The sequence below is a fragment of the Atractosteus spatula genome, chromosome 12 (assembly GCF_055471065.1).
Source record: "Atractosteus spatula isolate fAtrSpa1 chromosome 12, fAtrSpa1.hap1, whole genome shotgun sequence".
NCBI lineage: Eukaryota > Metazoa > Chordata > Actinopteri > Semionotiformes > Lepisosteidae > Atractosteus > Atractosteus spatula.
This window is the reverse complement of record NC_142717.1, coordinates 23431462-23443798: the sequence shown is the minus strand read 5'-3', so window position 1 is coordinate 23443798 and position 12337 is coordinate 23431462. Positions and strand designations below refer to the sequence as shown.

General features: G+C 44.9%; 2 protein-coding genes across 4 annotated transcripts in view; one reads left to right on the top strand and one right to left on the bottom strand.

The window, feature by feature from the left end:
* Nucleotides 1-3750, top strand: part of erp44 (endoplasmic reticulum protein 44) — a 42043-nt gene extending 38293 nt beyond the window's left edge. Inside the window, exons 10-12 of the mRNA XM_088928615.1 lie at nt 15-156; nt 1529-1631; nt 2995-3750. Of these exons, the coding sequence (XP_088784741.1) occupies nt 15-156; nt 1529-1631; nt 2995-3099 (350 nt within the window). The 3' untranslated portion in view covers nt 3100-3750. The remainder of the gene's footprint in view (nt 1-14; nt 157-1528; nt 1632-2994) is intronic.
* The window catches only part of stx17 (syntaxin 17), a 32505-nt gene continuing 23902 nt past the window's right edge, over nt 3735-12337 (bottom strand). For all 3 annotated transcript variants that reach the window (XM_088928618.1, XM_088928616.1, XM_088928617.1), the window contains exon 8: nt 3735-10013. In XM_088928618.1, the coding sequence (XP_088784744.1) occupies nt 9762-10013 (252 nt within the window). In that variant the 3' untranslated portion in view covers nt 3735-9761. The remainder of the gene's footprint in view (nt 10014-12337) is intronic.

The window sequence follows — 12337 nt, the reverse complement described above, 5'->3', positions numbered from 1 at the left end:
TGTCTGTGCTGTAGGCTCCATTAACTTCCTCCACGCAGACTGTGACAAGTTCAGACACCCACTGCTGCACATTCAGAAAACCCCAGCTGACTGTCCAGTCATTGCCATCGACAGTTTCCGCCACATGTACGTCTTCCCAGAATTCAGCGACTTGACGTAAGTACTTTGCTCCAAGATCTGATACTTTTTTTTTTAATTAAAAGAAACTTTTAATTAAACAACCAATAGCAGCATTTTCCATTTCAAACCTACGCAGGGTAAGGTGTTTTAATCATGGCTTCACAACTGCAACCCTAAGGGTTATCTTCCAGTGCTGAGCACCTAGTGATTAAGCCCTCATTACAATATGAGCCCAAAACTCCAGGCGCTACCTGACTTGGGTTCTCCCTGTAAACACTGGATTCAATTAAATTGGCTCCACGTGCTTAGTAAAGACCGGACTTGTGAAGGAAATCGTGATTTTTTACAAATCTGCACGAGTGATTTGAAACGCTCTGACCTTAATATACAGTATAAGGAACCACTGCAGGCCATAACACACAGGTCAAAGAATGTTATTTTATCAAAGTACTTTTCTGTGCTGCTTTGCATTCAGCTGTTGTTTAACCTTAATGAATTCATGTGTAATTGTTTTCAGGTGAGAGGTCCCTTCTCTCGTCAGTTATTATCCTCCAAACACAGAAGCCCCCCCCCCATACTCCTGTCCATGGCGGACTGGGCGCAGACTCCAGTCTGCTCCTTTTCTCTTTGAGGGGAAACGCCTGAGTGATGTTCCCAAAGCTCTGAGATGGTGGGACCACTCAAGCTAGGTTGTGTTCTGGCTGGGATCTCCCTCTTTCTTTTCGCCACTGTTTCAAAAAGCCCAGATGATGCCAAGTCTTCACAACAGATACTGGTCCTTCTCAAGGCAGTGTGCTGTTGCAGCTCAAGCGACGGTACAGTCCCTGTACCTGGTAATGCTCAGAGTCCCGCGGCTCAGTTCCCTCAGCTGGCTGGGGAAGTGCTTTTCATCTTGGCGATTACAGCGCATTTGACATTTGCTAGATAAAATAGATCTGTGTACGCTGGCTCTTTGCGGCTAGTGACAGCAGATGATGGGGGATGAAATTTAAATTGATTGTCTTCCCCTCTGCGTTTATCAGGGCTGCGCATGCAATTACCGCTGCTCTGGAGGAGCTGTCGGGGGCCTGGCGTCGATACGCGCTGCCTGACTGGCGCTGCCGTTTGGGAACGGGTTGTTTGAGGCCTGCAGCCGTGTGTCGCGGGAGGCGCGAGCCCAGCAGCTGCCCAAAATGCCAGATGTGCACCAGCACATCTGGACATATTCATGCAGCGCTGTAGAAGAGCTAGGCTCTCAACACACGGTCCGCATGAGAGGCCTCAGACGGATCTGAATCCAGAAGACCGCTGCTGTGTCGGCGGCTCTCAAGCCCCTTGCTGTGAATGAGGAGGTGCTCCAGCCTCTGGGCGGTGCGCTCCCCAGCTGGGCTCCTGGCAGCACAGGCCTGACTGCTCGTTTTTTCCCCAGGGTTCCTAGTAAGCTCCGCCAGTTTGTTCTGGACCTGCACTCCGGGAAACTGCACCGAGAGTTCCACCACGGACCTGACCCCACAGACACCACCCCGGGGCAGGTGAGTTTGGGAGAGAGGGAGGAAAGCACAGGGCTAAGGCAGAGATCGCTCTGGTCCTGAGGGAGCCCTGTGTCTGCTGCTTTTTGTTCCAGCTGGTCCCTTAATCACCCGTGCTAATTACTGCTGGGAATTGATCTGCTTGCCGATTTCCTTTTTTTTCTGCACTTAGGCCTGGATTACAGAAAAACCCTAGCTAAAGTATACTATAGCCAGCAACTTCAAATTAACAATTTGCCCCCGTATTTTTCACTACAAAGCTCGTAACAGGCAAGCAATGGATGCAGAACTGACGCAGGTGGGAATGATAATGTATCCGAACGCTTTCGCTACGAACATTAGTTTTGCCTTCTGTGTTGGTCCATTCGGTTACATTTCAGCTGTCGCACCCGAGTGAGGGGCTCCAAAACTCAGCAGCTGACACAAGTTCTAAAACACACGAACAGTTTTTCTGTCACGGCAGAAAGGACGTTTGCAAAACGCGCCTAAAACAGAAAATTGAAATCAGGATATCTGGGATTAAGAAACCGGCCGCAGCAGAAGAGGACGGAGAAACAGTGTTCTAGAGGTCTGCACTTCTACCTCAGTGGCCTCGGACTTCCCTGTGCGGAACGCAGAACTGCCAGTGGAGCCATTTCTACAGTGTACAAGGATCACTCCTGAGGACATTTGACAGACAAGAGGACTATGCGTGTATTTGAGACATTTAACTCCACTTTCCTCTGAGGTTGACTCTCAGGGTAGCCAGCGTGAAATATCCCGCTGGCAGGACCGTTGTACAGGGTGGACTTCTTGTGCCCAGTGTGGAAACTTGGCGTAAACCAGGCTCAACCCTGAATCTGCACGGCAGGGAGAGGAAACTACACACTGCCCTCTTGTCCTCCGTGTTCACTCCACGTTTACCAAATCGTTATGAGTTAAAGCTCCCATTTACCTACATTCGCAGCTTGAATCAGTTTTGAATTTTTATACAGTGCATTCTTGTCCGGAGCAGCATTTGAACTCTTTCTAAATCTGTTTTCAATACAGGGCAGGGAAAAGGTACATGTGGCTCACCAGAATTTTTACTCCTAATGTTCAAAAGTGATCTGAGTGATTCGGCTTACATAAGTATACAGCAAAGCGTTGGAAAAAATCTGTGAGACACTGGGCAGGTTACCACAGCCGTGTCCCATGTGGGATCGGAGCCCTGTGCAAATGGAAGCTCGGTTTATGGCGTGAGGGTCCCTGCAGCGGAACGCCAGCTGCGACAGCCCTGACAGTGAGCACAGCCAGAGACTGCGGCACCACCAGGGCTCCTGGTTGTGGGCCATGCGGGGATAGCTCTCCGAGGTTAATCGGTTAATCTGGTTTGGTTAATTTGCAGGAGGAGAAGAAAGAAATGCCCAGCAGCCCCCCAGAGAGCTCCTTCCAGAAGCTGGCACCCAGCGAGACCAGATACACCATCCTCAGGGACCGGGACGAGCTGTAGCAGCAGTCTGAGACAGCGGGCAGGACAGGCAACAGGCGAGTGCAGCCGGAACCATCACGAGTCTTGTGGACGAGCAACCAGACCCAACGGCACCAGGAATAACCTATATTTTCATAACTCTTGCGTGTACAATTTTTATTTTGGATAAAACGGAGAAAACATTTCTCTCTTGGGGGGGGGGGAGGGTGGGACGGACAAAAAATGTTTTTATTTTTATTTTTTGGAGCTTGTAAATATGTCTGTGCTTAGTGGGTCTTTCTATGCAGTAGCTAAGAAAAAAAGCAATTTTGTTTTTTCCTTTGGGTTCGCCCTTAGATGTTTTGTACAACTCATACGAGACTCTGCAGATGGATGAGTTGTCCTCGTTAAATTAAAAAAAATATTGCCGTTTTATTTAAAACCCAGTGCGATTCTGATCTTTGGGTGTCAGTTCCAGCTCTCCTGTCTGAAGTGAGTTATTCATTTTCATGTGTCCAGGGTGAGAACGTGGACGTCACGTGTGTATAAGTCCTTCTGCAGAACTGCAGCTCCGCTCACTGCAGTTCGTTCCACAGGCGTGGGCGTGGGAGGGGATGGGGGGAGACGTCATTTCTTAAAAAAAAACATGAGGGGAAAGGAAATGCAAAAAAATAAAACCTTTTACAAGATCTCTTTATTCGTCCATTTATTTCTCTGGTCAAGTTGTTTATGTAATAACACAAAAGAGAGTCATACGCAAAGGAATATGTTTTGCAGCTACACCAACAAAACCATGTTTTCATTGCATTACATTCAGGCACTGATCACTGCACAATTTCTAACACTATTGGCTCACTAGAGAATAGCATGATGCAGAACATGCCCTATAACAGTCTGTGCGCTCGTATGTGTGGGCGTGGCACAATAGTGTTATAAAATAAAAACCTGCTGAAAATGAGGACCTCTTGCATATAGCTGCACATACATACACATACGTGAAACCATTCACTATGCCATCTGATGCCATCACTATGCCCGTGAATCAACCTGCACCAGAATGCAAGATGCCTTTTTGGAGGCGGCAGCCAGATGGGGAGTTGTTCAAAAGGAAACCTGTACTCGGAGGGTAAAAGTTTAGAAACTTGCAACGTGAGGGGAAGGCAGGCCTTGTGACTAATGATTAAGAACACCGACGGTGCAGTGTTCTGAGGTCACTGGGACTGGCCTCCGTGACGTGACTGGCGCAGAAACAGCAGTGTGGTCTATGCAGCACATTTAAAACACAGCAGTGCTTTGTTCTGCTCTTACATCAACATGTATAATATAGTGCTACCATACCGGCTCTGTGTGGTACATCAAAAGTTGCCTTCATAAAGGGGCTTTCCAGCTTACTTAAGTCACGGCTCTCCATTGATGATCTAATCACATTTCTAAAGACATGCACCTTAACATTTAAAAAGTTTTTTTCCACCATTCCTGAGCTATGTTTTTGTGCATGATATGGTCAAAACCTTAATATCCTGTCTTGTTCTCTGAAGTGCATTATTATTGAACAATTGGACAGCAAATCTTAAATTATATAAAACCATAAGATGGTGGCATCAGTCCTTTGGATTTAATTTCACTTCTTAATGGAAGTCATGAATAAAATGTTCGATCACGTTTTGTTACAGGTCTTATGTCAGTTGCTAATTAAAATACTTGTAGGAACTCAGTCCTTGAGTGTAAGAGTTGCCTGTGCTTGATTCACACCGTTTTGTTCTAAGATAAATTAGAGATGTCTTGCTCAGAGCTTAGGGAGAAAGTGTAATAGGCCATTCCCTGTGTGATAATGAAGGGGGGGGTGGTGGTCACTGTTTGAGATCCTGTAAATCAAGCACTGTAAAGAAGCACTGCTTTTTTCCCCTCTGTAACCCATTCTTCTGCACGGGGGGGTTATTGCTAACAATAAGGTTATGTACTGTCAACATATCTTGGGTGAGTACTATTTGTATACCACATACAGTGATGTCCACTTGTTTCCCTACATCACAGTCACTTTTTTATCTCCAGTAAGAATAGTGGGAGTTCCTCAGTGCACATGCAGAGCTTGCCAACTTTGGCTCTTTCAATTCAAGCCATTAAAGGCCTTTGCTCCAACCAGGACTAAATGATTATTTTAACGATTCTTATATGGTACGTGTTGGCAAAAGTTCTTGATTAAGATTAGGACTAGACTACTATTATACTACTATCGTACTTCATTATACAACCTAATTCAGGGAAGCTATTCTGACTTCGAATCAGATTTGTACTTGGTATCAAATAAATAACTGATAACCATTTGGAATACTGTGCAGCTAAATGAAAAAGCCAAATTTGCCTTCATCCCTCTCAAAGGAAGGCTGTTGACCACAGCTCTCATCTGTGCCTGTGACTACAGAATGTTCTGTCTATAAACGGAGAAGAGTTTGAACAGGTCTAGTATTCATCATGAAACTTTATAAACTGGTCTCCATTTATCATTGTGGCCAAAAATGCACACTAATCAGAAGGAACATAAAATCTGGCAAACGAATCAAATGAAATAGCAATGGAGAGGAGCTGTAGCATATGAAGGAATATGCCTCCTTCACTTATGTGAGAATACTTTTCACTCCACAGCTGCAAACCTGTTTATGACCTAAAACACTAACTTCTTTTGGTACGTACTTGTATTCTCAAACACCACACCCACCCAGCCAGCCACTGTTAAAGTCACAGTTTGACAGTTAAGTATGCAACCACACTGTAATCTTGCCACATTGTGACTAAATAAATGTACTGGCCTGAAGGACACAGCGTTTCCCTTTAAACTGGCTTCTTTGTCTTGTCTTTGGGGCCTTCTTACAGAGTTTCTATTGAAGCCAGCTAGGGTTTTTACCACTGCTTCATAGGAGATAGTAAAAAAAAATCCCTGACTGGTACTGTGCTTCTAAGATTGGAGCTTGCGTAGCCACAGAGCTTACGATCTGCACCACACTTGTCCCCAGAGGCCTAGAGGCTCCTGCGGTTTTCAGAGTCTTCGGTCTCATCTGCCAATTACTTGATCGTTCTCTAAACCCAACATATTTAACGGTTCTCCGTGTCTAAAGTAGTTGAAGGTGCCCTTAAAAACCTACTGGTCTGTCACTTTGAAAACATGTGATTGTACACAATTCCACATTTTAAACTTGGAAAAAAAACTACCAAACACAATTCAACACAATGAAAGAGATTCAGGCTGGAGGGATTGCACGATGCCATAAACCTGTTCCTTTCCAGAAAAGCCTGCGCTGTCACTCGGTAAGAGAGACAGATGACTGAACAGAGGGTCCGCTGTGCTGTTGAAACCGTTGCTGAGCTGTCCAGATGGCTTCCGCGATCGAGCAACAGATCAACAGGAGCAACTGCTTATCCAGGGATTCCTTAAAGAGCGCACGAGTTCTGCTCTTTGGACCTTTCCATCACGCACAATTTTACAATTTACCACACTTTGAGGAAGAGCACAAGCAACGGTAAACCTAAGACTGGCTTCTCATCTCTTACTACCCTGTAATGTTTTATAACAACACTATTACCAGCAGGACCTCAACATTGCATGACAAAAATCGCCAAGCAAAAAGGCTACTGCTGCATTCTCCTCAGTTGCACTTACTTTGCATGAAAGGCTGCTCATTCTGATACTATAAAAATCTATTGGGGAATCATTCTGAGGAGCCCACGATTGTCAGGGCAAGTACAAAGACCTTACCACAGCCTTTGACAGATTATCCCTGCTATTACAATAGTCGGGCACAAGGTGGTACTGTGTGATCTGTGCTTACAAGTGTACCTTAACCATTGCAATGAATATTGTACTGGATTTAAGACAGAGGCAAAGACTGGAGAGATTTACTTACAAATGCAATTATTCAGAAATGAAAAATAATATTCACACTGATAAAAAAGAACCATCCCCGGTTTTCCTGTGAAAAAAATTTAAAATGATCTGTTTGCGAATTAATGTTTCAGCTTCTGTCCCCTTCGTTGTTGACAGAGCACTGCTATGTCATCTGAAAGTAATCAGAGGTTTGTCTGCCTCTGATCATTTAAAGACTGCAGCATTTTGCCATGCTTTGCTGTGGGGTTTGGATCTAATCCTTAAATAAATCAGTACAGCACAGGCAAAAAGGATTCTGTCTACTTAACCTGTCTTCCCGTTTAAAATAGGCAACAGCATGACATAGAAGAGGGTCTTTATCTTAAATGCTTCCAAACAGAATAAATCTAATCCACTCCAGTAGTCACCGCTTTATGGCTACGAAAATCTGTTGACATTAGTTTCTCCTACATTTTATTGAAAATTACACAAGTGACACCAATTATCTAATTTGAGTGGTGAAAGTACGCTTCGTCTCCAGGTGTTCACAATTTGGTTTATGAAAAACACACTGGAGACAGAACAGTGCATCCCTCTCTCTGCACAGCTGAATATGTGCCAGGTCCTCTCACTGCACATGGGCAGGGCAGCAGGAATCTGGGATATTAGAATCAGCTACAATTTGAAGGACCCAACTAGCAGATGTTGGCCCATTTCCTGATAGCTGCGGTACCCAACCCCAAGGGAGTTCAAAGAATTCAGGCTCTCGAGCCTTTGCATCTGATATCTGTAGCAGCCACCTAGTCCTGCTGTAAACAGAATGATAGAAAGTCCTTTTTTCACAGCTCATGCACTTGCATCAAAAAAACAACAGCTTGAAACACAATGCACCCTGGCCTTGCCCGTTCTCTTGTGTCGCAGTGCTCCGACTGAAGGCCATCAGTGTCAGTGGAGGCACTCGCACTCGCACTCGGTCCCCCAGTGGTAAAGTGGAGGAACTGCAGCCCAGGCACGAGCAGGAACCGCTCAGCATGCTCAGCTCCCCAGCTCCCCAGCTCAGGTCTGTGCATGAGCCGAGACGAGGCCTTGCAGCAGGACAGGAAACTGCTGCAGGGCTTCATTCCCCCCCGAGCTGTCCGCACCTTAACGGCCTTGTAGAGAAAACCGACCCAAGGCTTGCAGTGTATCTAACCTTCAATGCAAATTCAGTGACAGATTCCAAATGTCTCAGCTGATGGTGGCATTCTTGTCTGCCAGAACCCAAATGCATCAGCCCACTCAACAACAGCAAACAAGCACAACGCTACTTTGAGTTTGCAGCTAGTCAAGGACACACAGGTCCTTGGATTTGCTCTGGGCCTTAGCCAAAACCAGGACCCAGGTAGGACATTTTTTTAGGTGTTTTGTAGGCATTTTACCATTTACATACAGGGGCAATTCCTTGTACGTGTTCCTTTCATTTATTTCGATCACTTGAAATTTGACAACCAGTGTGAAAAAATGCAAAGACCAATGCAAGCAGCCGGGCGACAGTTTCACTTGCAGCTCGTCGTCGGCTCAGCCTGGCACACGCCTTCTTCAAATAAAAGTGCCACCTGAGTCACATGACTCCCCATTACCCATTCATATGTCAGACACTTTTTCTCTTAAATCATTCTCTCCAGCATCATCAACTGATTCAATAAAGTAAGTGTATATTGCACAAGGCCACTGTATTGTAAAATTCCCTCTCCCAAGCTACAAAACCTGACACAATAAGCTCACAATCCTTCCTTGTAGAATTTCATATATTATGTGCTTTTCAGTGAAATGTTTTAACCTTTGTATTACCTCCATGCGATATCTACTCCCCACTGTCCCCTGAGTACATTACTACTGGTTTTTATATAAGGGGAAATTCAGGGACCAGACAAAGTCCTGCAACCTCCTGTATCTTTACACTGAACCAAAAGACACTCCTTTCTTCAGATCTTACGACATTATCAATTTAAGGTACCCTGGAGCTCGGTTAGCCATTTGTGATGCTTGTAATTCATCCTGCACCTTAGCAGGCTGCTTCTGCTTTCCACGTAGAAAGTTTCAAGCTGCACTCCAGCGCTCAGTGAGGCAGGAAACGCCTTTGTCAGATAAGACCACCCTCATGAGCGGGGCTCACCAGTTCTTCCACCAGGCGAGCCCAAGGGGTACCTGCAAGCCATCTATTCCAAGAGCTGTCTTCCACAGGGCAAAACTTACAACTTCAGATGAGAGGCCGTAGGGACGGGCCTGATGATTTTATGGCAACTTGTGCGATTGGAACAATTAGAACAGGCACAGGAAATGTATTTGAGTAGCACCTTTGGCAAAGTCATTCAGATTCCCGTCTATATACTTTCTGCTCCCGTAAGACAATAAGAGGTCTTGCATTGACTCACAGGTGTGATGTTTCCAGGGGTTAGGGAGCTAGGCACCTAAAAAACAATGTTCATGGAAGGCAGACTCTTCCCCTTGCCGAGTGGTTCAGTGAATCCTTGGTGTCACTCTCTGATCGGGCTGAATCTGTGCAGCGCTGGGGGACAAGTGGAGAGAGGCCGACAGTGGAGGGCTGCTGTCAACTCGTTGCACAAAGCCAGGTCCAATTCCCACTCCATTTCTTTTTCAAAACTCAGTTACAGTGAATTCCAGGCCCTTTCGTGACCACACGTCACGCAATCCCTAGAAAGGGGCAATGGAACGGATGAAAAGGGAATGGAGACGAGAGGTAAAGATGGGAGCCGATTTGACAAAGAGGTGGAACGGGAAAGCGAGACGCACAAATGGGACCCGCTATCCCCTCGCCTCCCCCAGACCCTCTCCTCTCCTCCCCTCACTGCTTCTTCTTGTCCTCCTGCTCACAGAGCTCAGGGCAGCTGGTAGACAGTTGCTGCAGCTGCGTGTCCACCTTGGCGCGCCGGCTCTTCTGCAGCAGGTTGCCCCCGGCGTATCCCAGCAGCCCCCCGCTCACAGCCGCCGCCACTCCTGCCACCTTGAATCCCGCCAGCAGCCCCAGAGGGCCCCCCACGACCCCACCGATCACAGCGCCAGCCACGGGCAGCATCGCCATCTTGTACCTGGCAGCCTGCAGAGAAAGAAGGAGACAGATGACAGGGGAGGGGGGGGCAGCCAAAGAGAGAGAGAAAAAGAGAAGCCAGAAAGGGGGGAATGGGGCAGTTGGAGAAGAAATGGGAGAATAAAAGAGATGGAATAAAAGAGGAAGAAAAAGAAGAGAAGTGAGGTGATAGTCAGAAAGAGATAAGGAGATGAAGAGGGGAAGAAAGGGATGAGAAAAGAGATAGAGATGTAGAAAGAAGAGAGACAAAAAACAGATGTTAGAGACAAATTACATTTAAATACAAAAACACAAAACAGCTAAAAAAGAAACATTTCATCATTTTTTTTTCAGGCTGTAACATGAATGAAAGCCAGGTTCTCTCAGCACCACATGCTTCCAATTTTTCATCTGCATCCCATTATAACCCATTAAAGATCTTTTCTTTTCCCAGGTTCCTGTGTAAAAGGAGAGGGGAACAAACTGCAGGAGGAACAGCAGGGCAGTCACTTTATTAATTTTTAACGTGGAAGCATTTTCGTTTTTTTTTTTTACCAATTTTCAAATGTCACTCAAACTGAGCTGACAGACTAGCAGCTGTGTTCTTATATCACTGTCTGGCCAGGCCTTCTTCTGTCACGACAAACATCATCGGCCGTAATTCAACCAACGTCCCAACTCCCATTGGCAGCCCAGGGCTCAGCTCAGGCAGTCTTTGTCTATCCTGTGCTTCAAGAGGGACTGGGGAGGTGAGCTGTGGCATGGTGAGATGGCGAAATGAATAGTCTTTCCAGTTCGCTGTTCACTGATTTTTCACACTGATGGGTGAGTACGTGGCCACATACTGCGTTCATAAAGGTTTAAGTGTTATCCTGGCAAAAACAAGTAACAAGCTGATTAAGTTTTGTTTCTCTCACAATAAATCACTTTTAAATGACGCCATTTACATATGTGTGTGAAACAGCAAGTGAAACTAACAATTTGTGAAAGCAGTATGGGCAAAACTTTACAACATCCATCTGTTCTATTTCAATCCTATTTCATTAGAAATGGCGGATATGAATAGCCTATTAATATAGCTTGACTTCAAATATGTTTCATATTAACTCCACAGGAAATTGTATTTCATAATAACATTGAAATAACACCTTTTGTGAAATGTTACCAAAACTGGTTCAGATGTAAAGATCTACAATTCTGCCTATACTGATCCTTGTCTTTGAACTGAACTCACTGATGGCCAGTCCAAGACGTGGTGGAAGGGCATTTTGCCGACATTAAGAAATACCGCGTCTCAACATTCTCTGATATTTAAAAAGCAGCACACAGCTCCCATAAAAATAGAATGAACATCAAAATTCAAACCTTAATACAGAACTGGCAGTTTTCACAAATTTAATTTAAAACCTCCAAACTTTAAATGACTCATGAACATCCTCCTAGTGTTACTATAATTGCACCTGGTAAGATAGAAGATAGCGTTCATCAAACACTTTCTAAGGGGCTGCCAACTTCTGACACTCCTCTGATCTCCGATATCTTCTGAAGTCAACACTTTTAAACTGCTGTTTACAGACAAATTAATTAACGACACTTGCCTACAAAGCGAGGACATATTTTTTCACTCACCCTGTGCATTTAATTGCTTTTTTTTCCATAGCATTACAACCTTCTTTATTTAGGTCTTAACAGACATTCTGCTATCATAAATGAAAACAGCAGTAGAATTTTAAGAAACTGCACTCATCAACATCTGTGAGGGATTGGACCAGGTTGTGCTCTTAATTACTTTAAATGTGATGTTACATAAGAACATAAGAAAGACCATTCAGCCCATATGGCTTATTTGTTAGTTAATTCCTAATTGACCTGAGGGTCTCATCCAGGAATTTCTTGAAAGAAACCAGGATACTGGCTTCAACAACAAGGTTGAGTAGCTTGTTTCACACTCCCACCATCCTTTGTGTAAAGAAGTGCTTCCTATTCTCAGCTTTAAATACACTTCCAAGTAGTTTCCATTTGTGTCCTCTCATTCGTGTTTCACTGTTCATTCTAAAGAAATCCGCTTGTTGGACTTTGTCAACGGTTTTAAGGATTCTGAATACTTGCTACGGATCCCCTTGTCGTCTCTGTTCAAAACTAAAAGGTTCAGCTCCTTCAACCTGGCATTGTACAGTATAACATCCCCTTAAGACTTTGTCAATATATTTGAGATTTAGAATATCTGATACCTACTCTAGTAGTCTCATTAGGATTACTCACTTTGTCTTTGTTCTCGATATCTCGATAGTTTAAATCCTTTATTTCTAACCCTGTAGTTCAGGTCACACCACAGACACTGTCAGAGGCCTGGC